Source organism: Aythya ferina (genome assembly GCF_964211825.1).
Source record: "Aythya ferina genome assembly, chromosome: 18".
Lineage (NCBI taxonomy): Eukaryota > Metazoa > Chordata > Aves > Anseriformes > Anatidae > Aythya > Aythya ferina.
The window spans coordinates 8,787,318-8,814,259 of NC_140317.1; the positions used below are offsets into that span (position 1 = coordinate 8,787,318).

The window sequence follows — 26,942 nt, forward strand, 5'->3', positions numbered from 1 at the left end:
AGATGGAAGACAAGGACAATACTACTGATACCAGAATCTGTGCAAAAATTAAGCAACTTAAATCATTTCTCAGCTCATAAATTTCTTGTAAAGCACTTTGTTTCTATCTCCATACTTTTATTTTACATAAGTTTGTTTTAAATTACGTAGGAGCCTTAAATTCTTCTCTGCTTCATCCTATTTGTTCGGTTAACAACACACAATGCCTGCATAAGTAAGTCCAGAGCAGTCTTGGACAGTTAGGAAAGGTGCTGGGGCACACTGTTCTCGATGCCTTCAGAGTACTTAGCTGTTGTTACAAAAATGGAACCATAAGACTCAGGCTTATTGTTACTTTTGCAGGAAAACAAAATCTTGTTTGCCACAAATCAAGACTTGGCATTATCTAAATATGAAACCTTATCGTTTGACTGTAAGAGTATCTGTATTAAACTGTGAGCAAGTGTTTGTTACACCTTCTGCCACCCATGGGAACATGTTACATGTTACACCTTCTCCATTACACATGGGAATGGTATTTTGTGTCTGTGTACCCTAGCTTGAAATTAAGGGCAGGCTTAGTTAGTTTCATATTTGGGAAAACACTGGATAACCTTTGTGAAGAAAAAAAAAAACCTATGATCAGCATCTAATTTGGAGCAAAAAGACCAAGTGTAGGATATTGCTGTGTAAAATGTGTCAGCGGCAGATCAGTAATACCACTTGCAAAGTGTTTTCACATTGTCTGAAATTGCAGCTATTGAGATGATTCTAGATAAACACCTTTGCTCATTAAATGTGGCTTTCCTGGCACAAAAATCTGTCCTGTGGAGCGCACTTTCTGAACTCAGGAAAAACTGAAGAGGTTGCACTGGTGCAAAGATACAGCCAAGCGAATCCAACTGCAGGATTGGTGGTAGTGCTGCTTATGGTACTTCATCCACTGAAAATGCAGAAGGATGTTACAGGCAGTGCTCACTGTTTTAATAACTGTACACTTCATATAGGTAGGTCACTTTTGCTATTTGTTCGTGCCTGATCTTCGTTTCTTCACAATTTTAGGAAGTTTGGTATCGACAAGCATTAAATTCAATTTCAAGGGGTTTGTAAGATTTATTTTCTCCAGAAAATGCTACTCTGCGTAACGTTATTGACACATCGAGAACAAAGATGTAATTTTGTTTAAAAATAATCTGTGTTTTCAAAATTACTTGGACTGTTTAAAGCATTTTTGTTTTAAATAACCTAAATAATACTGTTTGCTTGCTTACAGAAATAAAATCTAATTTATAGTAATTAGAGCACATTGACCTGATTAAAATTTATCTCCATCATCCTGTATTTAATACTGAGCGGCTTTGTTGCCAAGACAGTATTGGTTTATGCTGAGAAGGGATTTCTCTATCAAAAGGGCACGTTCAGCAGCAAATAAAATAGGGGGAATTGGAGAAGTTGAAAGTGAAAAAGGAGGTAGTAATTTTAGAAATTATTTAATTTCTTATATATTTATCTGACTAGCAACCACAGTTTCTTGGGAGGGAAGGAAGAGGGTTCTTTAGAAATTATATGAAATACTGGAGGACTTTTCCTCTGTGATGATAGCTCAGGAAAGATTCTGAAGAATGAAGCATAATGAAACAAAATACCAGAAGCTCAGAAAGCTTAATCCTGTCCTGGTACAGCTACTTTACAGCAATGTATAGCAACAATGCGTTTGGCTCCAACTTCTATATCTATTCTGCCACCCAACGAAAAACTAATATAAAAAAAAGTCAACTGGAATAGTGACAAAATTTTCAAAATGGTTAATCTCTGAACTCTATCTTCCGCCCAGGATGTTAGGTATCTCAAAGCCTATTATTGCTGGTCTAGCACATCTTCTTTTAGTGAGTGGAACAGACAAGTGGAAGATGTGAAATATGTGAAATATTTATACTCCACTTCATTAGGTATGGATAATACTATGGGATGCTTCAGGACGAAAGCATATACAAACCTGTGAGTTACTGCCATGTGTTAAGTATGGGCTTATGTTCTCACCTATTACCACAAAAAGTTATGAGTTCCTTCTAGAAAAGGAAGAAGTATTCACTTTTCATATTTCAACAGGGCAAAAAAATGAAAACATACAGATTCATATTCTGCTTTTCTGTATTCCTATTGTAATTTAGAAGTTAAATATTTTCCTCCTGAACACTAATTGTTGGATCAGAATTGCTGTTACCCCCTACCACAGTGATGCAGGCAACCCCGTATTATTCTTTCCAGAAGACCAACTTCTATGGATTTTGTTATAAGTTGCCCCCTTAATTAATTTTCAGAGAGCATTGCATTAATAATAGAAAGGAATTTATTGAGTAAGCAACAGCAAGCAAAACAGCGCTGGGCGGCCGGGGAGTCTCGGCTCCGCCAACGGCGTGCACCTCACCCCCGCCAGGGTCCCTTTTTCTATCTTGGTAATTCTGGGATTACGCAGCACATCCTGGTGTATTCTGCGACTGCGCGCACTGTTGCTAAGGGGTCTTCTCTGTCCCTCTGGTGGTCGTGAAGATGAAGGCCGTAGTCTTCCTCCGCGTTGTGGCTCAACTTCTTTCTTTATTTGGGCATGTTGGCCCAGCGTGAGACAGGAATGCAGGATGTTGATACACTAGTTTAACAACTTATCAGGAGATGGTTACATGAACTTTGCAGCAGTGTCTTTGAACAAAAGAGGCAACTGAGATGCAGAAGGAGAGAAGGGGAGGGGGTTCTCTTTTTTGTTACATTAAGCAAAAGAATTTTCATAGTGTCTAGCCAAGTATTATACATCTTACTTCAGCAGGGAGCTTTTGCAACTCCTGCTCCTCAAACGGAACTCCTTGTTTTATAAGACAAAAGACAATGAACAAACATTTATTGTGTATTACAGATTTCAGCCTTACTTCAGTTTGCAATAACCTTAAAAAGTAAGAAGCATTATAAATACCTGAGTGAAATTCAATCTACCATCTAATTAAGCTGTTAAAAAATCTTTTTGGAGAAGAGAAAGCAAATAGGTTGAAGGTATTTTTACTATCCACAGTTATCTACTGACAGTATAACTCACGGTTCACGTTTCATATGAGTGGAAATTATGTGTTTTAAGTGAATTGTGAGTTTATTAGTTTTAAAAAAAAAAAAAAAGCAGTTTTCCAAAGTCATAGGTCCTCTGAAATACAGAATGCACAGGGAAATGCATAACCTTATAAGTACCTATTTTTTCTAGGTTTTGGTTTGAAGTGAGTAAAAAAGAAAGCGCAGTGTACAATTAAACCTTATGAACTTGAAGTATATTAAATATAAATCATTCTCATGCATCATATGCTACTTTTTAAAGGAAAAATATGCATTAAAATGATTTGTTCAATCTTACGTCTGCCTTCTAGCATCAAAGATCAATGTGCAGTCTGATTAAGTTGTGCTCTATAGATTTCCGCAGTCAAGTTCATCAAAGAACCCATTTCTCTTCCTCTAATGATGCTTGAACCTAAAGTTCTTTTCTGAAGTACTTTAATTTTCACTTGGTCATTACAAGAAGACAGTGACTTAATGAACTGCAAATAGGAGAAGAAAGTAACATAAATCATTTTTGCATCCTTTTTTGTGGTATTAGCATATCTCTTCTTTCATCATTTTAATGCCTCCAGTGATTTCCCCACATATGATAGTGAAAATTAAATTATACTGCATTTTTTTTTGCATTCCAGTGCACCAATAAAAATATAAAATTATTAGAATAATCAAGATAAATTAATGTCAGCAAGCTGTAATATTATTTTACATTGTGCCACAGTAACTTGGAGTTTCCAGCTAAGATAATAGGCAGTAGACATTTATCATAGATAATCAGAAAAAAAAAATTGTAAACAATTCTTCTGTGAAAGGGTTCGTTCTTGTAATGCTTCTCTTTTTTCCACCTTCTCCAAGACACTTACTTCAAAAGTGTACACCAATTCTTTCTCACTTTTAAAATGCTTCTGACTGGAGGTAACATTCAGAACTCAAAAATAAGATAGTAATTTAAAATATGTTTTCTTTCTATCCTCATGTTTCTGGCTTCTCGCTGTGTGTACTTTTGTGTAATTTTAAAAATCATGTTGCCAGTATATTTTTCTAAAATAGAAGAAAAATCAGTCATGAAAAAGAAAATACACGAAGATGTAAAAACAAAATAAAAGGATGAATCACATCAAAAAATAGTAAAAAGCAGACTGAAAGGACAGAAATAATTTCTGGTATAATTTTTCTCGATTTAGTGCACTTATGCTGGTCTTTACTATGTTCGACTGTATGTTCAGTTTGGAACCACCAGGAAGAGAGACTAAATGAGAATGTGCCTGAGAACAGTCAGATACACTTATCGAAGCAATATGTAAGCAGTGAAAAAACATCATGTATTTGGCTTTTGGTAGCCTCCTTCCACTCTTCCCTCTCTCTCACTCAATCCCCTTTGTGCACTTAAACCAAAGGTGAAAATTCCTCTGCCCTTTTTACAAAATATTTTAAACTTTAAACTCATTCTGCATCTTTTTGTTTCTATGGTCAATCTTTCTATTAAAAAAAAAGAATTATTACTACGTTCTCAGTACTAATGGAGTGCTCGTTTCTATTTTGAAGTGCTGCTTAGAGGTGTTGAGCTCCTTGCCACGTTCTGGAAAGGCTCTGATACATGTGTATGAATAAAATTAATATTTATGGTCATTGGGGCCTATAAACCTTTCAAAAAACTGAAATTAAATGCTTGAATTAATTGCAAATGAATAGTTCTAAATTGTCCTATCAATTGTTGCAATGTGATGGTTTGAAAGTAAGTATTTTCAGCATGAGTAGTCAGTGGAAATGGAAATCACTGGCTAAAAAGAGATACTGCATATATAGTTTGTCAAGTTTTCTTTACCTGGCACTGCTGTACCTCAGCCGATGGCAGCAGCATGTGCCTCCAGCCCTGAAGTTCCCTACAGAAGCAGGACGGGGTGAGTAGCACTGGGTGGCTGCGCACATGGGTCCCCCAGCGGCTTGAGGCATTCAGCACACAGGAACACGTAACTTACTGAGCAACTTCAAATGAAGGGAGAAATCTTCAACCACTTGGGTGAGCACCACTACAGATAATACTCCAATGGTGGAAACTGTTTAGCTTCATATGTTTTAATGTTTTTGTGCATTTTTATTCATTTACTTTAGAAGATGATCTCATTTCAATAGTGGCTCCGATGGGAGCTATAGCACAGGATCAGGCAACAGGAGCAGCTTACTCCTAGTAGCACACCTTTAAATATCAAGTGGTATTTTTGAACAAACGTAAAGCTACTAGAGATTTCAGCTCAGCTGTATGAACCTCGGTAGTAAATGCAGGATAAAGCAGTTCTTTATTAGACTTCTCAGTTACAAAGACCCAAATGCTGGTACTTTTGCAACCAACTAGGATTTGCCTTGATCGCTCTTAGAGAAGGCAAAGATCTTTTTCCTTTTAATTACACACAGTCCTAAATCACTGGCATTATCTAGCTGTATTTAGGACTGATTTTATTCCTAAAATGCAATTTCCATCATTAAGAAATTGTCATTATTGCTTTGTGTATTTCATGCAAGGGAACACTTTGCACCAACTTTATAATTTCGGTATCAGAAACATACACACACCTCAACCTTTGTAATGCAATGGCCGTTACTTCGTTCAGTTGTCAATGTTGCCCTCAAAAACAAGAATTTAAGGAATCATGTTCCTTATGTCCCTCTATACTCATTTTAGTGTTTCACCTCTGAAATGTAGATTTAACTAGTGAGGGATTAGTCCAGATTTAAGTGTATCTTACTGATTCTGTATCAACTTAAGTACATTGATGTAAAGGTTCAGTTTTCCTGGAAAGCCTTTCTGGAGAGCTGGCCAGACCTCTCACTGCCAAACCCGTGCCCCTGAGCCGTTATGGCATGTAAACAGTGCTGTAGGGTCTGCACACCTGGTTTCTCTGCCACCTTACAGGTATTTTGGGGCAGTAATTCAAAATATAATTAAAGAAAGGACATTTTCTTATGTGTAATTGAAGGCATAGCTTGTCCAGGCATAGCTGTAGCATTTGTAGTCACACAGACAAAGAAAAACTCAGTTAGGGTCCTGGGTCCCATCTAACATTCTTGGCAGGTTCTCATTAAAATATTGTTTTATTGAGATAACAGCAGGGAAATGTGAGAAGGTAGAATCCCAAAATATCTAATGCACTTACTGCGCCATGCCGTGTTGTAAAAACCAAAATTAAATGATGCCATTTTTACTGTCATACTTGAGTACTGCAGTATGCAGCCTTACTTTCAAATGCTCTCGGCTCATTACTAGTATTGAAAGAACTGTTTAGAAAATGTCTAGCTGGGATATACAGGGAAGGGAATAAATTGCTCCTCATTCTCCTAGGTCTCTCTTGCACCCTCATCAGACAAGCTGACAAATTTTTTAGCTAATGCAGGCGTCTCCTTTATTTTCCATTCCTCCTCCCTGTGAGCAAAATCCCAACCTCTTCTTTCTGGGGAATAGAGCTTGCATTAATTGCTGCTTCAAACAGCATATACTTAGACATGGAAATTGAGTCAGAGATGAGACAGTAATGGAAATCTTGCCCCCAAAAAGGCAACAACTTTTCTCATAAGGATTCCTGCACAGAAGAAAAGAAATAGCGAAAATATGCTACAGGCCACATACAGAATCGATTTCAAACAAGATGTGTTTCAGAGATTTCCCACAAGGTATCAGCAGCTTCTTAATGCAGTTCATTCACAAATTCCTTTGGGGAGCTCAGGAAATAACGGCAGCTGATTCCCCCTGTCACAGGCCCATGCAAAGGAGTACATTAAAATGTACTCGAGGATTCAGAGAGGTGCTCAGAGCGTGCAGAGCAGCTGATAAGCAGTTGACCACTCCTTGGCTTTGGTCCTAGCAATTTAGGCTGAGTTAGGCCAAAAGTCCCTAGTGGAGCTGGGCACCATTTTGTAATTGAAATTCAATGGCAGCTGAGTACCTTGCTCCCTTGAATGTCCAAATCTTGAGTCAATGATGGCTAAACGAACAGAAGCAATTCTCCTGGCGCAGTACTCCATTTGTAGCTATACAGCCACCTATCACTCTGGCATCTAAACTCATCTAAACCATCAGAACTCAGTAACAGTAGCAGAAATCCTAATGGATTTCAGGGACTCTCCAGCAACACCTCAGGTTTTTGGCAGCTAAAACTAGGCTGTAAGACGTAACTTCAGATTTGAACGCGGTGCTTTTCTTTTTTCTTTATGCTTCCTAAGTCAATGGGACAGGCATACAGAGAAATTGTTTGCATAAGAGTAAATGAGAAGGGGAAGGAGCAGAGAAGCACTGAATCCGACATTAAACATTAAATTCTTTCTACAATAAATGGCTACCTCCGTTCTAAACTACAGAGCAGGAAATGTTTTGTTTGGCAAGATCATCCACAATAACTTTTCACACAGAATATAATATAAAGAAAAATACCCTTTTGATAAGCCTCCTAACATGAAAACTCCTGAAATCTTTCCAAATCCTGTTTTCTGAGAGTTTTCCAAAAAACACATAACTTGTCCTAGCATAATTAAAAGAGTACACTTTACAATGTGAAACAGCTCATTTCACTTGAGAGCTAGCAACGAAAAATCCATACAAACTCAAAACACACAGTCATTCCAGACTCTTGCATTAGCAGCTTACCCCCACACATTTCCTTAACTCTCATTTAAGGTTTTGGACTAGAGACTATTGGAACTATTTTTATTCCCCGTCATACACTGTATCAGGAAATCACAAGGTCAACATTTTGTTCAAATAATATCTGTGTATGTGCGAACACCCTGAATTTACTTCTTGTTGCAGAATAATAGGATAGTATTTTTTATGCCAATCAAAGGTGTTGAAGGAAAGAAAGCTAACAAAAATTTGTAAGTGATTGGAAAGCTGTACATAATGGCATTACCTGTACACAGAACAGAAGGTTCTAGGTTTTCTTGGGAAGAAGGGAAATGCTTCAGGATGAAAAAAGATATATGAATTAAATGCAAAGAAGTCAAAATGAGAAAATACTGTGGAAGATACAATGCTGTAGGGAATCTACCTTGTAGCTTATAGAACATTGGTCCAAGATAATTAGATGCTTCTAGGATATTGTAAAATTCTATTTATAGGATAAATCAGATGCCTGTATTTCACAAGCCTTTGGAGGCACAAAAATGCGTAAATTTTAGAAAGATCTTCTTAAAAATTGGTTTCAAGGTCCCTGCTTAAGTTCAATTACATGTAATTTCTTCAGGATCCTCTGAAAAACTCATGTTTAATATCTGTATAACCACTTAATTGTTCTAATATAATAAAAAGTTAAAAGTAACAGGCATCTTACTGACTTTATGAGGTTAACACTGACCACAAGATAGGCTTTACCTCTTTCTGAAAAAAAAATATGAAAAATCACTACTGATTATAGAAATATTCAATATGAAGCCTGCTGTATTCTCCTACTGTGTTCACAGAGGACATTCTTTTATGCCTAGGGGCAGTATACAATAAGGGCTGCGAGCATTTTTGTTTACCTTTACTAATATTTAAATAAAAGAAACTGGTGGTTACTCAGAGAAGCTGTGCATCACACAGATTCTGTATTCATCAACACAATGAGCTGCCACTGTACTGGGACTCCAGACACAAACAGCCTATAGATTGGTAGTGTGCATAAACCCGAAAAAGCCCTCTTCTGAATGGGAAATTTCTCTGTGTTGGCAGCTTGCAGCCTGATTCTGCTCGACACCAGCTCTGACTTGATGAAATCCACAGGCCAAAGTAGCAGGCAGACACTGGATATTCTAGCTGTGTGTGTGACTGCCAAAAACCATTCTGTGGTGCTTCTAGACCTGGGCAACCAGCCGTGAGACATGGATTCAAATGACCTGGAAAGAAAACTTGGCTTCACTGAAATCGATGGCAGAAGTCTCTTTTTCTTCAGTGAAGCCAGGATTCGTTCCTGGCAGTTGCAAAGGTTCTGTTTGCACTGAATTGTTTTCCTACTGTCAAGTGTTGTTAGATGTGGGGGTAGGGTGGATGCCTGCTTTGCCTGGAATTATTTCTGTAGCTGTGCCAAGATCTAGAGAATTCATCTCAAGCAAACCACTTCTCCTTTTAGTTTTCAATGGATTTTTTCTTGGTTAGTGCCAAGGAAACTATATATATATATATATATATATACATATTTTTTTTTAAACCAGAAAATCAAAACCTGGATGTAATTTTATGAGTCAAAATCAGATCTTAATAATAATGATTTCACAAGCAAGAGAATTTATGAAGTTATAGGTATAGGCTGAGCAATAGGCAGGCCCTATGGAGAAAGGCTTCACATCCAGATCTGAGAAAAGCCAATGGCCAGTTGGAACAAATTCTTATTAACCCAAATACTACTTACTGATGGACTTCCTGATGCAGAGGCAGCATGAGAATTTGAAAGCTGATGGTGTGAAGCTTTCCATGCTGGTCATTGAAAAGCTCCGCTGCTGCCACAGGCTGCTGCGCGTGTGGTATTGTACCTCCTCTGTGCTCAGCTCGGCTGCTGCCGGGTGTTTACATGCACTGAGACAAGTGTCTCAGTTGCGCGAGTGAAATTCTGATTGTTTCTAATCCTCCTCCAGCAAATCTGCAAGGCAAAGATAAGCAGACCCCAAATGTGAAGAGGCAGGTAGGTATATTTTGCAGCTACATGGAAAACATCTAAACATGAAGGATAAATTCCTGTTTTCTGAGTTAGGGAGAAGATAAGGTAAAGGAGCCTACTGCCTGTCCCAGTAGCAGCTAGCGGTCTTGTGCCTGGCTGCCTTGGCACTGCGAGCAGCTGGAAGGTTTAATTACTGGAAACTTTTGGTTACATGGAGGGGATGACAGATGCATGACAGGGAGCCAAAGTTATATATTTTATGCCACCTTATTGAGTATTAGGTCTTTCTTCAGTACTAAACATTGTTTAAACAGTTTCTTGAACAAATAATTTATTTTTTTAAGATTTCTTTTAATTTTGTAGACTGTCCTTTTACTATGAACAGGCTAGCTTTCCATATTTGGAGTTTAAACCTGCAGAAATGGCGGCTATTTAAAAAATAAAAATTGAAATTTCCTTCTTTAGTCTCCTAGTTTGTAATTCAAATGCAGTTTCATATCTGTATGTAACAATTCTCAAGAAGGACACTGATATGAATACTCATTATTCCTAACAAATAGGATATTTATTTCTGGATAGAGTTACACAGACCTAGCAGACAATGTATCAGACCAAATCACTGGGGCTGACTTTCCTTTTATTAGTGTATTAACCTCTGAGCTTTCTATATACCTTGTCATTCTTGCTGACAATAAAAGGAAGAGTTTTAGCCTTTACCTTTATTTAGTTGCACCTAGGTGCATTTTACAAGAATGTATTTGCTACTGAATGCAGTAACAAATCTTCACATTTATTGAACAACTTACGGCAACTACCACTCTTCAAGGAAAATAATCCTCTCTGGAAAAATAAAGGCTAAGTTTTGAGCAAACTCATTCATTGCAGTGCTTTAATACTTTAGTTGTCATTGGAAAAGTAATTATAATTCTAACAGAACTGACAGACCACTTTAGGAGTATATGAAAATTATTTAAAAAGCCCTTAAAAATTATTAAACTGGTGGAGCACACCCTACCCGTGACTTATATGGTCCTATTGCTTTGACATACTGTGCATGAACAGCATCCAGCAATGTGCACTCCTGTTGGCCATTATTTCCCTTACCCATGGATATTTGCATAAGGGTTGGAGACTATCTGCAAAGCTGCTTGTTTGGAACTGAAATTTATTGTTCGTTTAGCTCCTGAAAAATAATCTAATTTTTCAAGCCAATAGAAAATTGTGTGAATTATTCACCTTGGTTCATTATTATGAGATATTTTATGGTGACACCACAGAAGTCATTATTTATAACGTATGGGATCATCTTTTACCAAATGTTTTCTCCTTTATCTTCTTGTAAATGTCTCAAAACTATGAAGCAAATCTTGAATCATCCAGTCGAAAGTGCCAAACAATGATAAATAGTCGCATTATGTGCACAGGATTGCAACTGCAATGTTTCTCCCAAAAGTGCATATTAGCTTTTACTTCTGAGAAACACGACTTTTGATATGAATTTTTCCTTAAGTGCTTCACTTTATCAGAACACTGAATATCTACCCTGAAGTTTAGATGCAGATGAAACAAAAATTAGGGTTAGGGAAACTGTAGCCTTCTGGTTTCAAAAGAGAGTAAAATAAAATTAAAACAATGAGTTAAGTGCAAAGGAAAACCTATTACTTGCAAGAAATAGGCCAGCTGAAGTAGCTTTGTGTGTGTGTGTGTGTGTTTGGGGGGATATGGGGGTGGTAAGTTGTGGGAAGGAGTTTAACTGCAGCAGTCAGACTTTGGCAGATTCATTTAACAGAGAGGTGACTTTTAAAACATCAAACCAGATTTTTATTCTGGAATTATGGCTAGAGCACAACCAAGTATGCTGTGACACTGAGCTGGAAAGCTCACTTTGTTTAGAGAGAAAACACTCACCTGATATATTAGATGTGGACAAGCCATAAGAAAGATTGTCAAAATGTCATTTATTTTTTTTTTGTAATCCTGATTCAGATCAGAAGTAACTTTCCTATTTTCTGCAAAATATATTTTTCTGTGAAATATCTGCTTAAAAGCATCAATATGTAGCCTTTCAGAAACACCATGTTTCTCACAACGTTAGAGACTTTGTCTGAAACCTGACCTGCCAGTACAGTCAAGCCATTGCCAACTTCTGAGTAGTTCAACACCTTGTCCCATTCTTTCACTGTCTTCACAAAGCAGCTGCCTTTTTGCGAGCAATGGAGTCACGGCTCGTGTTCCTGCGTAGAAATTCTGGTATGCAAGTAGCTAGCTGCATTTTGAAATTCATTTGAAATATCAAAACTCAAGATATGATGAACTCTTTTCTCACAGACTCACAGTGTTTGAAATCGTTTCCCTAGCTGAGGGCGATGGAAGTGGCATAAACTGGTTGCTAAACAGAGAGTCCTTAAGAGACCAGTGGGGGAAGTTACCAAGACATGCAAGGAGGGAGAGATGTGGCAGCACCAAGAAGGATATTCCTATCCTTTCAAAATTTAAATATGCATTTTGTGAGTGCTTGACAGCAATCTGAAGCACAACACACATTTCACATATTCAAATCTAGCTCACACTGTCCTTGTGGCAGATGAGTAGATGAGTGGTTCCTGACCCAGAAAAGCCTAAACTATGACAGATTTCTGGTTCAAATCTTGAAAAAGATGCGCTGGCTAAAATTACCCCCTTTTCTATGTTATGCTTTATCAGCACATCTTCCTTCTAGCTTTAAAATCATTGAGTGAAATCAATAGGGATTTTGTATTTATTTTGAGACTGGGACTCCATTCTTTGAACTTTCTGTGTTTACAAGTGCCCTTAGACTGAGAGAAAGCCAGAACACCAGTGTTTAAATCAATATTCCTGCACTATTACTGAGAGCAGAATCAGGTTCATCAGCAATGTTCCTGCTGTACGTGCATGAAATGTTTCGGAGACAAACCCAACAGGGCATAAAGAAGAGCAGAATTTAGTTAATATTAGACAAAAGATTCCTGTTGCAGTAAATTATGAGGTGATGTCTTGGTGATTTAAGTCTCTGAGGAGCACCAAAATTGTAATGTTAAATACTATATTGACAGGTTCATGTAAAATTCAGTGCAGGCTGCCACCCCTTGGCAGCCATTCTCTGCAAGAGTGGAGGTGTCAACCCTCAGCAGCAGCGGTGGTGGCCAGCACAAGATGTGCCTCAGCGCTCCTGGAATTTCCTAACGGGCTGTGAAGCGGGTGCGTGAGCATCCCTGTCAAACAGACAGGAGGCTCTTCGGGGTGGAAAGGCCTTCCCACCGGTATTAACGCTGGCAGATGTTTTCAGTGTTCTTTGGAAAACAGTGACAGTGTAACTGAAAAGAAAAGACGGCACAACGAGCAGCAAAACGCAGACCTGAGCACCTCTGCAGGTGACCGGGTATGCCTGCAGAGCTACCTTCCATCTATATGGTATGGGTGGGGGGCTGTAAAGTCAATGCTCCTGGTGGATCTGAAAAAAAAATGCCAAAGCACACACCAGCCTGTTTTTATATCTCTAAAGTATGTATCCCTGCTTGCTGATGAAACTTCAAAGTCCGAAGAGAGCATGCAGCAAAACAAGACATTCAAATGTTGTTTAGATTTTCTCCCTGGGCACTGAAAAAGCTTTACTTATAAACTATCTTTTTAAGATAGACTAAAAATACCTGCCTCTTCCAGTTACCTTCCAGAAATCAATAGGCAGGAAAACAAATTACTGCTTCTTCTCTTATGTCTGTGCTATTATGGTCTCTGTGGAGTGAAATTACTTTACAGTTAATTAGATTTTTAAAATATATAGGATGGTTTCTGTATAATTCCCTTGGGTGTTTCTGTACCTCCCCGACTTTTTTAATCCATTTCCGGAAGAAGAGGCATTGATCTGGAGGAGATTTAATAACCCATTGGTAACTGTATAATCACCTGTAGCTGCCAAGCTAGCATTGCCCAGACTTTCTAATAGCTGTAAGCAGCAGGTCAATACCTTCAGCAAAAAACTGTATCTGTTTTAACAGCCCGGTCCCACAAAAGTCATCCAGAATTTTTAAAATCCCCATCTACTGTAGAGCTGTAGTTCAGCTCAAGAGGGTGCTTTGGAAGCAAATCTGCTCATCTCCACTTACTGACACTTAGTTTACATCACTTGTGCTTTCAGAGCATGCAAGCCAGGTTCCTTCAGGACTAAACAAAACCTGGTTGCTCCAGAAGCAAGTCCAGGGCCCCACAGCCACACCTGGCTGTTCCCTGCCTGGGTCCAGCCTGGGGTTTGTCCCAGGCTAACCCTCTACACACCACCTTGCCCAATACACCTGCTCCTTTTAATACAGACATAATTGTTCCAAACTATTTTTTGATGTAGGATTATCGGTAAATCTGCAGAACCACCCAACAAAATAGCAGAAATAAAAAATTTACATCTCAGTTTGTGGGTGGGAGACAGCAAGGACAAGGGTGCGAGGAGGAGGCAGAGGCTTTCAAAGATGCATCTGAAAAAACATGCTTCTGCCAGAAAGCTCCTCCCTCCCTCCAGCAATCCCAAACATCTGATATCTGGGACAGCGCATCTTCTCACCCTAGATCTTGCAGTTAGAAAAAGCTACTCTATGCCTAGAGGTAAGTTTCAGAGGCTTACTAAGAGAGCAGAATACATATTTTTTAATATTTGGATTTCTCCTTGTTATCCAACATAAATCTATTGCTGACATTTTATTTGTGTTGCATTTGGTGCCTTGCCTTGGATTTCAAGTTTATCCTACAGATAAAATTTACACTGAAGCAATATTTAAAAATAACCCTGACATGGGTAGTCTTGCTACTGTGGCTAGAATGTTTTCACTGGCCAACTTTGGCGATGTTTGTTCACAGCACTACAGTTTGTAGTTTAAGTGTGCCCTCAATTTCAGCCTGTTATTATTTCAACCACTTTCCTTTTGAGCTTCAGATAAGCTCGTCCTGTAGGCAGCACGCAGCAGCACAAAGAAGTGGTATGCAGTTAGCACGTCTATTGGAAACATTCCTCCAAATACTGTTATTATACCTAGGTGCTGAGTGATTTGAAACAAGTGGAAAACTGTGACTTTCCAGGGTGAGACACCACCCTGGGAAGTGCCTTCAAAATACCTTCGATCTTGTGCAATTCAGTGATTTCTTTAGCAAAACATTTGTTCTTCAGAAATCCCTTTATAGGTAACAGAAAAAAGTCCTTGGCTGCTTAGCAAAATAGCATCTGGAGCATCAGGAACTCCGTCAGCTTTGGGGAAATCATCCTAATCTTCCCTTTGTTTGCACTGACATTTTTATAGGGGCTCTCCTTTTAGCACATCATTGACTGCCTTTGAAACAGCATAATCAACTCAGTGGGAATTACCAGCAAAAGATTACAGCCAATCTACTTCCAGTTATGGCAGTCTGTATCTACACTGAGTTCACGTAATTTTCTTGGACTTACTCTGTATTTACTTTAGGGTAATAAGGATCAGAATTCATGAATGTGCATTTCCAAGAGAGCATGGTATTTATAAACCTTGGGTAATAACTGCTAATTGAATTTCATTGTTTAGCTGTAGGTTGTTTTCCCCCTGAAAAGAGCTGCCAATTATCATTAACTAACAATACGTAATCAAGGTTTTACTTTCCTTCTGATATTTTTAGACATTCACATCCATAGAGTTGAAATTTTGTTGCCTTATGTTTGACTTTACATGTAGCTATATAGTTTAATACTACTTCTTCCTTCAATCTTTATATTTCTTTCTTTTCTAATGTGTAGTTAATTTCGTTTAGCTGTGCTTGGTTCTTATGGAGAAAAAAGGGAACTGTGCTTGGGTTTAAATGTTTTTGCCTCTCTTTACTGCTAGCAACTACAGAAATTGTACTTTTAATAGTATGGGCTATAATTCATAACTTTTATCAGTTGTTTATTTTCAATTTACATATTATTTTACGGGTACACTTCCTAGTAATATCTGGAATACAAATTGGAATTTTGTTCCTTCACTCCCTCCCTCAAAGAAAGAGCTGATTTCCAGTGAGTGCTGGTAACAGGCCTTCCCAATTTGATGTACTGTTTTAAGACCTGCAGTTTGGTCTAAGGATAGGATATATACAAAACGATGCCTTTATTGTTTTAAAAGAAGTGCTCTTTGCTGATGGATATGGGAATAAAAATGAAAGTATGACATGAAAACAGTAAAAATCACATAAAAATCGCTCCATATGTTTCTTAAGCCACAGTCTTATCAGAATGTTTCATGGGAATTTTGAACACTTTGAATTGGCCTTTAGGTTTAGCAGGATGCTTTAGAGGCAATGACAGGTGTTTTATATACATCTGGTTTTTTGAACAGATTTTTGAAGTAGCTCAGTTCTCAGTTAACAAACACCGTAACTGAACCATCACTCTCTTGAACCCCCAATAGCTTCCCGTTCTCGGTTTGTGTTCCTGGGTGCAAATTGCTTCTGAAAACCTTGCCCTCATTGGATATCTCTCAAAACTGGTCAGAGCACAGGTATTGTCCACATACTGGAGAAGACATGAACAAGAGCGTGAACCCGCTCTGCTGGCAGTTGACCAGGGAAGCAGACAATAAGGCAAAGGTGCAAGATACAGCACCTGAACTATTACCACATGAAACAGTTCTGAGCGGTGCATCTCAAATCTGCCCCCTCTTTCCCATTTATTAGTTACAGGCTGCCACTAGTCACAATAAAATAAACTGCATTTCAAAAACTGACCGTGTCTGTCAGGTGCGTGATGAGGAGGCCAAGGTCTGAGCTGTGCCGAAGCAGACGGGAGTCCTGCAGGTATGGAAACACTGACCCTGCCTTCGCTGAGCACCTGGCAAAGAAAGGTCAGCAGTGAGACCACGAGGAAAGAATTCCTGACTAACACAGAGCATGTGCCCAATGACACTAGGGAGGAGGAACTGTCTTTCACCACAGATAGCTTGTTTCCACGCAATAATTTAGCTATCAATGTCTATTCAGCGTTTAAACTATTTTAACACTAACTGACATTTTATTTAAATTATAACTCGTGCAATTTAATGATAACCTTTCATTTTCTTCCACCTTCATAACTTAATAGGAAGCAACAAAAGTAGTAAGAAAAAAATTGCAGACACCAGAAGGACTTTTTATCAGAAGAATGTAAAAAAATTAGTTGTGCACTATTATGGCTGAGAATTTTGTTATGTGATGTCTTTAAACATTTTGTTTTCCCACAATCACTGTTCACTGGCACCAGTTTGTATGCCTAAATCTATTATTATTATATGGAGTAATATCTCTTCTATCCTAGAGTGATGATGTAATTTTTAGAAATGTTAAGGATTTTCATGTCCCACTGAATAGCAGGGACATTTACAACAGTAAATTTCTGAGCTTTCTTTTAGAAGACCAAACAGTTTATAAGTAGCCTTCATACACAGCCCGCAGCAAATAAAGTTTTCCCTGTGTAGCTATTTCTTATGGCACAGCAAAGAAGAAGTCTGGGTCGTTCCAATCAATTCGATTTGCATGGCTAATGCTGTGGTTTGGTACACTCAAAGGAGAGAATATTCACCTTTTCCGAAGCTAGTATCATCCCATTTATGAATTTAGGCTTATTTTACATGGTGCAGTCAAATTGCACACCAACTTTTCCAAGTATACATTGCTGGAGAAATATCTTACAGGAAGCATCAGAAGGCATCTTTGTAACTGGCAACTAAAGACTACAATTCCTTAATGAGTGAGTGAAAATCTACCGAGTGGGATTTGGGAAAAGGACACAAGAAGGCACAAAAGCATCTAACGTTCAGGTTTCCCCCCCCCCAAGGAAACTTAGTTGTATCCTTAGTTTTATTAGAATCATGCAGATCACAAGTCAGCCCAGACTCTGGGAACAGAAATTTCAAGAAGTCAAATGCAAAATTCCTAAGACGTTTCTCACAGATGATGCTTGCTACAAAGCTGCCCTGTTCCTGTTGCTGTGAGTACAGTGATGCTGCCGTGCAGATTTAGGTCAGCCGATGTCTGCCTGATTACACTGATGTCCATTCCCTACTCGTGCAGCACACCAAGCCTGCGTGTCTGCTACCATCCTTTTAGCTAAACTGCTGAATTAAGAAGTCTGTATATACAAATAACAGTGTGCTTCACAGAATCTATCACTTAATGTAAGCTCATCTTTTGTTTCCCAGACTCTTTATGTACATTAATGCATGACTTGCGGGTTAGAAAAGCAGACAGGGATATGGAGATGCTCCATACAAGCTGATACGTATTTTTTCACAGCAAATTATTTTCCATTTATCAAAAACTTTAATGTCATCTGCATATACATGGCCTTTTACTACATCTGCAGGATGCTATATATTTAAGCATCCAAAATATTTAGCAGACTGTAGCCTCTTGACCCACCAGTTACCAGGCCATCACCTCCCATGGAACCCAGATCCGTGCCACTGGCTAAAGCCGCATGCATGAGGCTGCATTTTCATAAAGATCCTGAAGCTGCTCTGCGTGGCCTCGCTGGCATGCCTAACTGAACAATGGGTAAATCAGTGGCCCAGAGTGAACCAATGGCAGAATTGCATCCTGTGTTCATTCATATATATTAAACAATAAAACAACTTCATCCTGAAACAAAGCAAGCAGGGTGCCTGCTTCCCATCTCCATGTGTGCACGCCCACCAGCACTCCCTCTCCCACACCCACATCTCATCTGTATAACAGTATTGTGCAAACACATGTACATATTTATAGCCTGCTGTAATGTTATTGCTTCTCTTATTTTCTTGTGCACACAAGCCTAATTAGCAGCTATCACTCAATTTGTTCTTGATTTGAACATAATTAACAATATGCTTAAGTAATGATTTTGCTTATGTCTAGTAACTGAAGCCAAACTTGTCAAACTATTGCTCCATTAATTTAATTCTTCCTCTTCATTTAGGGAAATTCAATTACTCTAATGCAGTTAGTCATATAGTAAATGTTTTCAGTTTTCTTCTGTTGCTTAGACACTTCCAGAGCATTTTCTAGATCATTATAATTTGTTGCCTAGGGAGTACATAAGCAAAAAATGATATCTTTATAAATTGTCAGATGTACCTGACCATTCTGTACAAGTTCAGTATTATAAAAAGCACTAGCTTGGTTTTGGTTTTAAATAATTCTCCAAATGTCTTTTCTTCTACATTATCATTTTATAGCTGGGGAAGAAAATGATCCAAATAATTATGATTAATGGTCTAATCTGTTACTGTCAGCCCAGCGCACATTAGCAAGACATTCTCCAGGGACTGGGGATGGGCAGGAAGGGAAGTTTTCCTCCAGAAGAAGCCACCTTCCACCTCTTTTCCCTGCAAGGGGCTGGGTGGTGAACTGCAACAGCAGAGCCTTGAGAGGACTTGTGTCCAACAAGCTGCAGATGGGGCTCTGGGTGATCTTACAGACTTCACCTCTGCACTGTGCAAAAAAACAGTGTATGTATTTCCTCAAAAGCCTTTAGTTCTGCCCCACATTGCTACTATAACATACATTCCTGCCATTCCTACATGGCAGATTTAAACATGTTTATTTGAGTTTTTAGCCATAGGAACATTGCCAAAATAATGGAGTTGCTATTATTATTATATTAGTTGTTTAAAAAAATGTGAAATACAGTATGACAGTATCACCAAATTCTACATAGTGGGAGAAAAAGTATTGACTGAAATCAGAAAATGCAAGGAGGGATTTGATCCAGTGCATCTTTGGCTGTCTATTTTGCAAGTTATCCAATGTCAGCCCTTAATCAATAAATGTAATTTCCTAATTGGAGCTTAGAAATAGCTGTTTCTCAAGTAATATCAACATATTTTGCAGTCGTAGAAATCTCAGTAAATGGTTTTGCTCTTCAATTAAGACATTGCTGCATATAATAACTACTTACAGCTTTATTCTAGTATTACTTCAGGGCACAATTTAATCAGACAGTGGATATCACAAAGCTAAGCAGAATTAACATGCATAACAAATGCACAAAGACCATCTACCACAGCCTATGTTTAGAGAAAGTACAACGTACTACTCAGATCATTACTGAATTCTTCCCCTACATTAGCTGGAAGGGAGTCTCTGTCTCAATACGGAGAAGCATGTCACCTTCCCTTATTATTACACTTAAAGATCAGTTTGTTATATAGTCAGGTTACTGACCTCATTTGAGTGTTTAGGAACAGGGCTGGGATCCTTAAGATCTCTGAGAAGCACACAGTGCTGCACTGAATGACTGATGCCATTCACTTGCTAGTAAAATTCTGGTTCTTTGACTGTTTTTCAGCCGTATTTCTCTATTCAGCTGCCTGGAACAAGGCAAGACAGGGATGCTGTTATGATGTCTCTCAGGACTTGAAAAGCTAGCCCAGTTGCACTATCTCTATTGATATAGAGATTGCTGTCTTGTGAATATTGCTGGCATTTAAGTCCCTAGCAGTTCAAAATATACCCTGAATAAGAGACGGGATAGGAAAACCTTGTGGGAATCCAAAGGCAAATGTTCTGCCTTAGAGAGCAGCCTGTTGTTAGCTGCCAGCTTTTGAAAGGTTTGTGGTCATGTGGGGGGAATCTTCAGCCATCTATACTCTGATGCTCCAGGAGCTTGGTGAAGGCTCATTTTATTCAGTACAGCTGAGGACAAGGGCCGGCGTTTTCTGAGTGATCAGGCCTCTTAAATTCTCCCTTGATAAATAAAATAAATGATGTCTGCTGTCATCATTTGAGTGAAAAGGACTTGGCTTGAATCCTCCTCAGCTCCCGCTGATGCCAGCAGAACTCCAAGCCTACTTCAGGTTGTACCAGTTCACCTAACAGTGAATCCATTTTGTAACAGTGATACAGCCCCTCTAAAGCCATGATCTGTCTGCCTTGTACTTAGGTTTCCTATCCATTAAATTTAAACCCACGTAAACTATTACACAGTCTCTGGATAAAGACATTCTAGAATAAAGACATAATTTCAGATTTTAAAAAAATGCATTTATAGGTATATTTATGTGATATATATATTTAGAATATGAAGATGGTGGGAGTCCACATGAAACAAAGCAAAAAATAAAGTGCTTTTAAGGGCACATCGTATTGCAGGGTGCAGCAGGCAGAGGAGCATTAGGCCAAGGGAAATCAAACTGTGAATAAGATTGCTGTGCCAAGTTTTGATTTGATGATGCCTGCCTGGGCTGCTTCCCTTCAATACCTTACCCCACCTGGTGCACCCTGCCTCTCACTGCACATTTCTCCCAGCATGATGCTACTTTAACTGCATAGCATTGTTTGTACATAGGGTTATGTAAAATCACACATCTTAATCTGTGAGCCATAGATTACATGGCTCCGTACTGCAGCTTAACTTCCATAACAATTTATTCATAGGTATGTTACTTTCTGAAATCCTAAACAGAAAGGTCTGTCAGGCAGCCCTAACTCTGCCAGGACCCCACCAGCCAGGTGGCAGACCGCACGCACCCAGGGGATGCGCAGGGTGCTCAGCTGTGTGCTGTGCAATCCTCTACAAAGAGCGCTTTCTGTGGACCTTTACTGATACTCGTGTTCCCCACAAATTGGATGGCACACCGTGTCACTGCTAATTGCTGTCTGTGCCCTTTGTCATGGAGCTGACACGATGTCATTTCACCCTAAGGTAAGAGGTCTTTCTATCAAAACCAAGTAAGACCTCGAGCTGTGCTTAGCACCCAAAAAATCGCAAGAAGTGGGGGCAGAGTGGTGCCCGTCTCCCCAGAAGAAACAGGCTGATTTCAGCTGATCTTGCTATGCTTTTGAATCCAAACCTGGCTTTTTGTTTCGGGTTGACCTGCATGCTAATTAGCCTATTGTGAATTTTTAAACATTGCACAGGTCTGCAAAACTCCCCGCTTGCCAATAATCCTCAGATCTCCTGTGCTGCCAGGAGACAGTTTGTTATTTCATCTAAAAAAAAAAAAAATATCACCAAGGAATTTTGAATCTTACAGAAAAAAAAATATATTTGGACACAAGAAAGTGTTGTATTTCAGATACAAGGCTAGCTATGTGGACCAAATTGCCAGATGACCTCTGTAGTTTTTAGGCGAATGTATTTGCTTAAATTCACATGTGCATATGCCACCATGGGGAGAGTTGCCACTTGACTTGTACAAGTAAACACACGCACAATTTGTCAGCTATATTAGTTAGGATAACTTGAAAATTTACCCTCAATGTGATCTAATACCTCATAAGGCTGATTCATATGCACTCTGCCATAAATGATCATTGACAGAGTATTCAAAGCAGAAAAACAAGTGAACTATACATAAAGAATGACTATTTATCTTCAGAAGGCATCTTTTGCTGTGCATATTGAATACTTTATCTTTTCAATGGTCACTTAAAAATTTTCATCTATAAACTATAGATCTGAATCTCTTCTCACAATAGTGTAAATCAGAAGTAGCTATGCTGAAGCCTGTGGATTTATACTACAGTAAATCCACGAAGCGAGAAGAACCACTCAGTTTCCCATTGACACCAATAAAAAGAACACCAGATTCCATGGAAATAACTGGCAGGAAGCTTTCTAGAGTCCATTCCAGCTGACAGAAGTTATTGGGTAAATACATTTTAATGAAGCCCTTTTAAGCAGTGCTATATTTCACCTGATGTTTATATGGTAATTCTTAGAAACTGGTTAGCTGCATGAAATGTAAGATAGGTTGATGCAGTCATCTATATGTATATGTGAGAACAGGAGGTTGGGTGTGCCACATATGGAGAAAATGTACAATTTAGGGTTCCCAAATGGCATCTTTACATAGTTGTTAGAAGACTTAAAGGAGCTGAATAGCTATGGTGGTTTAAAAAAAAAAAAAAGAGAAACAAACCTAATGGTAAATAAATATTTGCACACACACATGACACACAATAATTACTAATTTAATGTCAGAAGACAAGGAGGAACAGCTGCTAGCTGTATTTTCCAAAATGAATAAGTTCATAGGAATTTAAATGTGATACTGGAAACAGGTTTGAATCCCTTTCTGTATTTTGCAGGTATTGTTAAATATTCCCTGAAGTTATCCTTTCCCATATATTTTTAGTAGTAAGCAGATGTTTTTCTCTTTAAAAGTATGTGGATTCTGTGTAATGACAGGCTTTTCTGTAAATAGGATTTTGCTTCAAAAACAATAGAAGGGAGCTTTGCTAGTTATCAATCCAGCATATTGCACAGATCACAGCTATTTTATATATTGGGGTCTTATCAAAGATAACACAATTTGACAGTAGTTTGAAGACAGGTTGCGTGTCACAGGCGGTATGAATCCAGGGCTGCACAGGTCTTAGCAAAGCCAGTTTTCGAAGAGCTTTCTGGTAGCAGCTCGCTATGGCCAATTAGCTGCCAGCAGGCTCGTTTTGTCTCTGGCTCTGGGGCTGCTTCTGTTAGCAGCAGCTCCGAGTTGTCTGTGTGAGCTCCATCACGCAGCATGGACATGCTCTCCATTGATCTGATTCTGTTTCTCTGAAATACCCCTATTTCGTGGAAGCAGAGTAAGTCCAGCACTGCTGTCTTATGGAAACCCAGCCTGAAGGCTTCAGCGTTCTGCTTCAGAGACGGAGAGGAGGGCTGCACGTAGCTGTGACAGTGAGCTAAGCAGAGGGAAGAGAGAAGGACAGCCTTGTGGGACCTGATGGATGTGTCGGTGTGGATGAAAAGCAGAAGTGTCCTGCTTTATCCCCCTTTGTGACAGAGAAGTTAGAATAGAAGAAATTTTCAGCTCTGCTAAACCAGCCCATAGCAATATGGAAATGTGGTAACCTGCAGCTGAAAATGGAAATCTGAGCAACTCCTGAGATGTATGCAAGAGAGGGTAGGCTCCTCCTGTGAATTTGTCCTGGAAAAGGGAATGTTTAAGTACCGCAGAGCTGAGCATGACAGCTATATGGAATTACTCATTTATTCAAATTTTGTAAGAAGAAATGGATGCTTTGATGTTGTCTCAATTCATGTTGAATCTTGTTGCATCCTGCAATAATAATCAATAGTAATTTGCAGACATCATTAACACTGCTTATTTTTGAGTTTGTCTAATATATTGATGGCATGAGTTTGGGGGTAGGTTTCGGGGGTGCTGTTTGTTTGTGCTAGAATAGATGTAATCACTAAAAGGCTTTCTGCTTGACAAGTCAGCTTTTCCCTGCTCATTTCTAGAGTTTTCATTTGAAACGAAACTCTCACCTTCTTCAAAAAATTGTTTACTGTTCCTTTATCACCACTGCTTTCATAAATGCTGTCAGTGTATATGATTCTCTCTCTACTTCAGAACCTGCTCGTAGCTGTGTATTCATAAAGGTGATAAAATACATTTGATTTTTCACTGAAACAAGCTTGAGGGCCCTGTTTCTAGAATACCTCATAGAGTCATGCGGTGTTAATTCCATTTGTGTGCAGGTTAAGCTGTGAATTTCAAACAAAATAATGATTGCTCTGCCTCAGTGGGGTGAAAGTTGAATTTTTCAATATAATCAAGTTTCAGAAAATAGAAACACCCCATGTCATAAGTGAGAAACTGTCTGCATAGCAAATGCCATAATTAATTTTAAAATGATTAATATTAACTAGAACTAATTAATATTAATCAGAGTGAAATATTCTCTGGTGCATAATCTTAATGTATAAGTAGAGCACACGCGGATGAAAACTTTCAGAGGGCACACCACAAAGTTTGAATGCAACTACAAGGTGATGCTTTTCATGTTAGCACCTAACTTGTACGTTGTGCTTGTATCGTAGGTTGCTAAACAATCCCATAGCTGTCATGCTCACAAAACTGAGGCCAGGAATAACTTTGCTTTACTCTGAAAAATTAAAGAGCCTACAGTGATCAGAGAGCTGCTTGTGCCTCCCCGTTGTTTCATTAGTTCAGGGTCCTGAACCACTTGGCCCCCTGGCCACTTGCCTCACCATCAGCTGGGGCTGTTTCAGAGCATCAGCTCCCTGCTGCAGTCCCACAGGGATGCAGCAGCCCCATCCACCTGCAGAAGGGCCGCTTGCTGGTGGTGGTGTGTGACCTGAAAGCCTTGTCCCTGCCTGAGCTCAGACTCTGCAGCTCTCCCACTGATCCCTGCCAAAAATCTGAAAGTGTGGAACTGGAAATAAACCCCAAGCCACAGCTCGTCCTAAAGCATAATGATAATCCTCTGTAGTGCTTGTGGTTTGAACGCTCACTAACAACTGCATCAGTAGCAGAGGCTCTGAAGATAGGCTGGTAACAGATCAGAAGGATATTGGGAAACATGAAGAAGCTCCTTAATTAATTTCTAATCCTTTTTCAGCCTTAATCTTCTTTTTTGTAGTAAGATCTGGCATTACACATTTTCTGCACACATGCTTTCTAGATGATGTAGATTAAGCCTTAGGTCCCTGATTTGCTAGAAACAGCATGTCAGTAGGCTAGCTGGTACTGCAGCTGCATGCTGGAATAGTGGGGGATTATTCTGTCTGGGGTGATATATCCAGCTGAAATATTAATTAAGAGTGTATGGACTTCACCCAGTCACCCCGGGTTTTAAGCCATGCTTTCTTCTGTGCTTCATGAGGTTTTGTTCAATCTTTTTAGTGTAACCGCTGCTACTTTATTTGTGCATTTATTCCAGAATAAAGCTTTGTACATAGAAATGCTGGGATTGGGCGAGGGGGTGTAAGGGCTTCTGAATACCTTGTGGCTAGGGTAGGAGGCCCATTTCAGGAAGAAGAGAACAGTAATACCACAAGTAACTGTTCTGAGTACATGTTAGTTATCCAAATATAACCAACATGTTTTTTACTTTACTAGTTAATGGAACAGTGTCTTCTAATTTATGATGTGAATGCAGAGAATAGATGGATAGCACTCTCCTACTAACATAAAAAATATAGATGCGAGACAGGTAGTCAGCAGTGCATGCTGACTGATGGAGCCCTATATTCTTAACAGGAGAAATATTAATCTTTTCTATTGGACTTGTTAATATCTTCCTCCACGGATACTCTGTAGCAGAATCTGAAGTCTCCCAGTTTGGGATGTTTGAATTATTTATGTTAGACCATTCTATCTCTATAAAATACTGTAGCAAAATAGCTTCAGAATCCTGGAGAATAATCACAATGGGCTTTTTTAAAGTTCTCCCTATAGAACCTTCTAGGTTTCCCTACAGTTAAATAAGAGTTTTCCACATGGATAGGTTTTGTTGTGTTGTTTTTTTGTTTGTTTGTTTCTTCTTCTAATAAGGAGTTAGTCAAATTTACATCTGGACAATTATAACCTGATCTTGCTTCTGATGATTTCAGGAAGAGAATCTCAGGGCTGTAACTGTGGTATAGATACAGAAGGATATGTTCAACCTTTTAAACTTAGAACTAAAGGTAGGTCAGCACTGAATATATTTTGAGGTTTTCCCATGTCATATGCTCTTACAGCACTACCAGATTAACATTCAGATAAAACAAGAATTTATAATCTGTCGCACAGCCTTGATCAGGAGAAAAATGCGTTCACTAGCTTGGATGAAGCCCTACAGTTTGAAAAAGAAAGGCATTTACTGAGCATTTTTAGTTGGGTAGAAAACATACATCCCTGTGCTACATGTTTTGTCAGTATTGAGGTATCTTTCAGGCAGCATACTGCAAAAAACATTTGGAAATTCTTCTGCAAACATCACAAAAAATAGAAAAACAGAACGGACAATGATTTTGCCCAGGAGAACAGAAAACCCTAGGGATCTTCCTGCACGTATTTAACTTGTTTCAGAGGTACATAGGAACAGCTATTATAAGAAAAGCAGCCTCACAATTATAGCAGTGCAGACTACACATGTATGTAGGACAGTAAAAAGGGGACTGAACTAACCAAATCACTGAAAGATAAAGGGAAAAAATCACATAACTACAGATGAAAACATCAGGATTAACATTTTCCTAATAGCCTAAGGGACATATTTAGAGTTTTGAGTTTTCTAGTATATGAAAAGCAGCCCTCTTTGTTGAAATGTTATCATTTATAGAATTCTGTTTACTCAGCACTTCTGAGAATCAGGTCACGTCTGCTAAAGTGCCTGAATGTGGAAAAAGTTGACCTAGATCAGTATTCCTCAGGCTTTCGGCATGTGTGGACCACTTTGGGCTCTTCAGTCTTCTCATGTCTGCAGGTCCCACAGTGGACACCACTGCCTTGCAGGGACTCGGCTGCTGCCAGCCGGTGAAGGTAGCTGGCAGTC

At 38.9% G+C, this 26,942-nt stretch overlaps 2 protein-coding genes across 7 annotated transcripts in view; one reads left to right on the plus strand and one right to left on the minus strand.

Annotated features, from left to right (window-relative positions):
* CA10 (carbonic anhydrase 10) overlaps positions 1 to 26,942 on the plus strand; it is a 200,536-nt gene that overhangs the window by 114,226 nt on the left and 59,368 nt on the right. The gene's annotated exons all lie outside the window — the stretch shown is intronic.
* LOC311420889 (uncharacterized protein) overlaps positions 1 to 26,942 on the minus strand; it is a 210,166-nt gene that overhangs the window by 57,298 nt on the left and 125,926 nt on the right. For 2 of the 5 annotated variants that reach the window (XR_014684588.1, XR_014684589.1), the window contains exon 3: positions 16,425 to 16,527. Coding sequence is in view for 1 of the 5 variants with exons in the window: in XM_084492228.1 (XP_084348354.1) it covers positions 3,393 to 3,551; positions 16,425 to 16,527 (262 nt within the window). In the remaining 4 variants the exon portion in view is untranslated. Of the gene's footprint in view, positions 1 to 3,235; positions 3,552 to 9,340; positions 9,672 to 16,424; positions 16,528 to 22,727; positions 23,337 to 26,942 lie in introns of those variants that run through there. The other 3 variants (XM_084492228.1, XR_014684590.1, XR_014684591.1) reach the window with 3 other exon arrangements.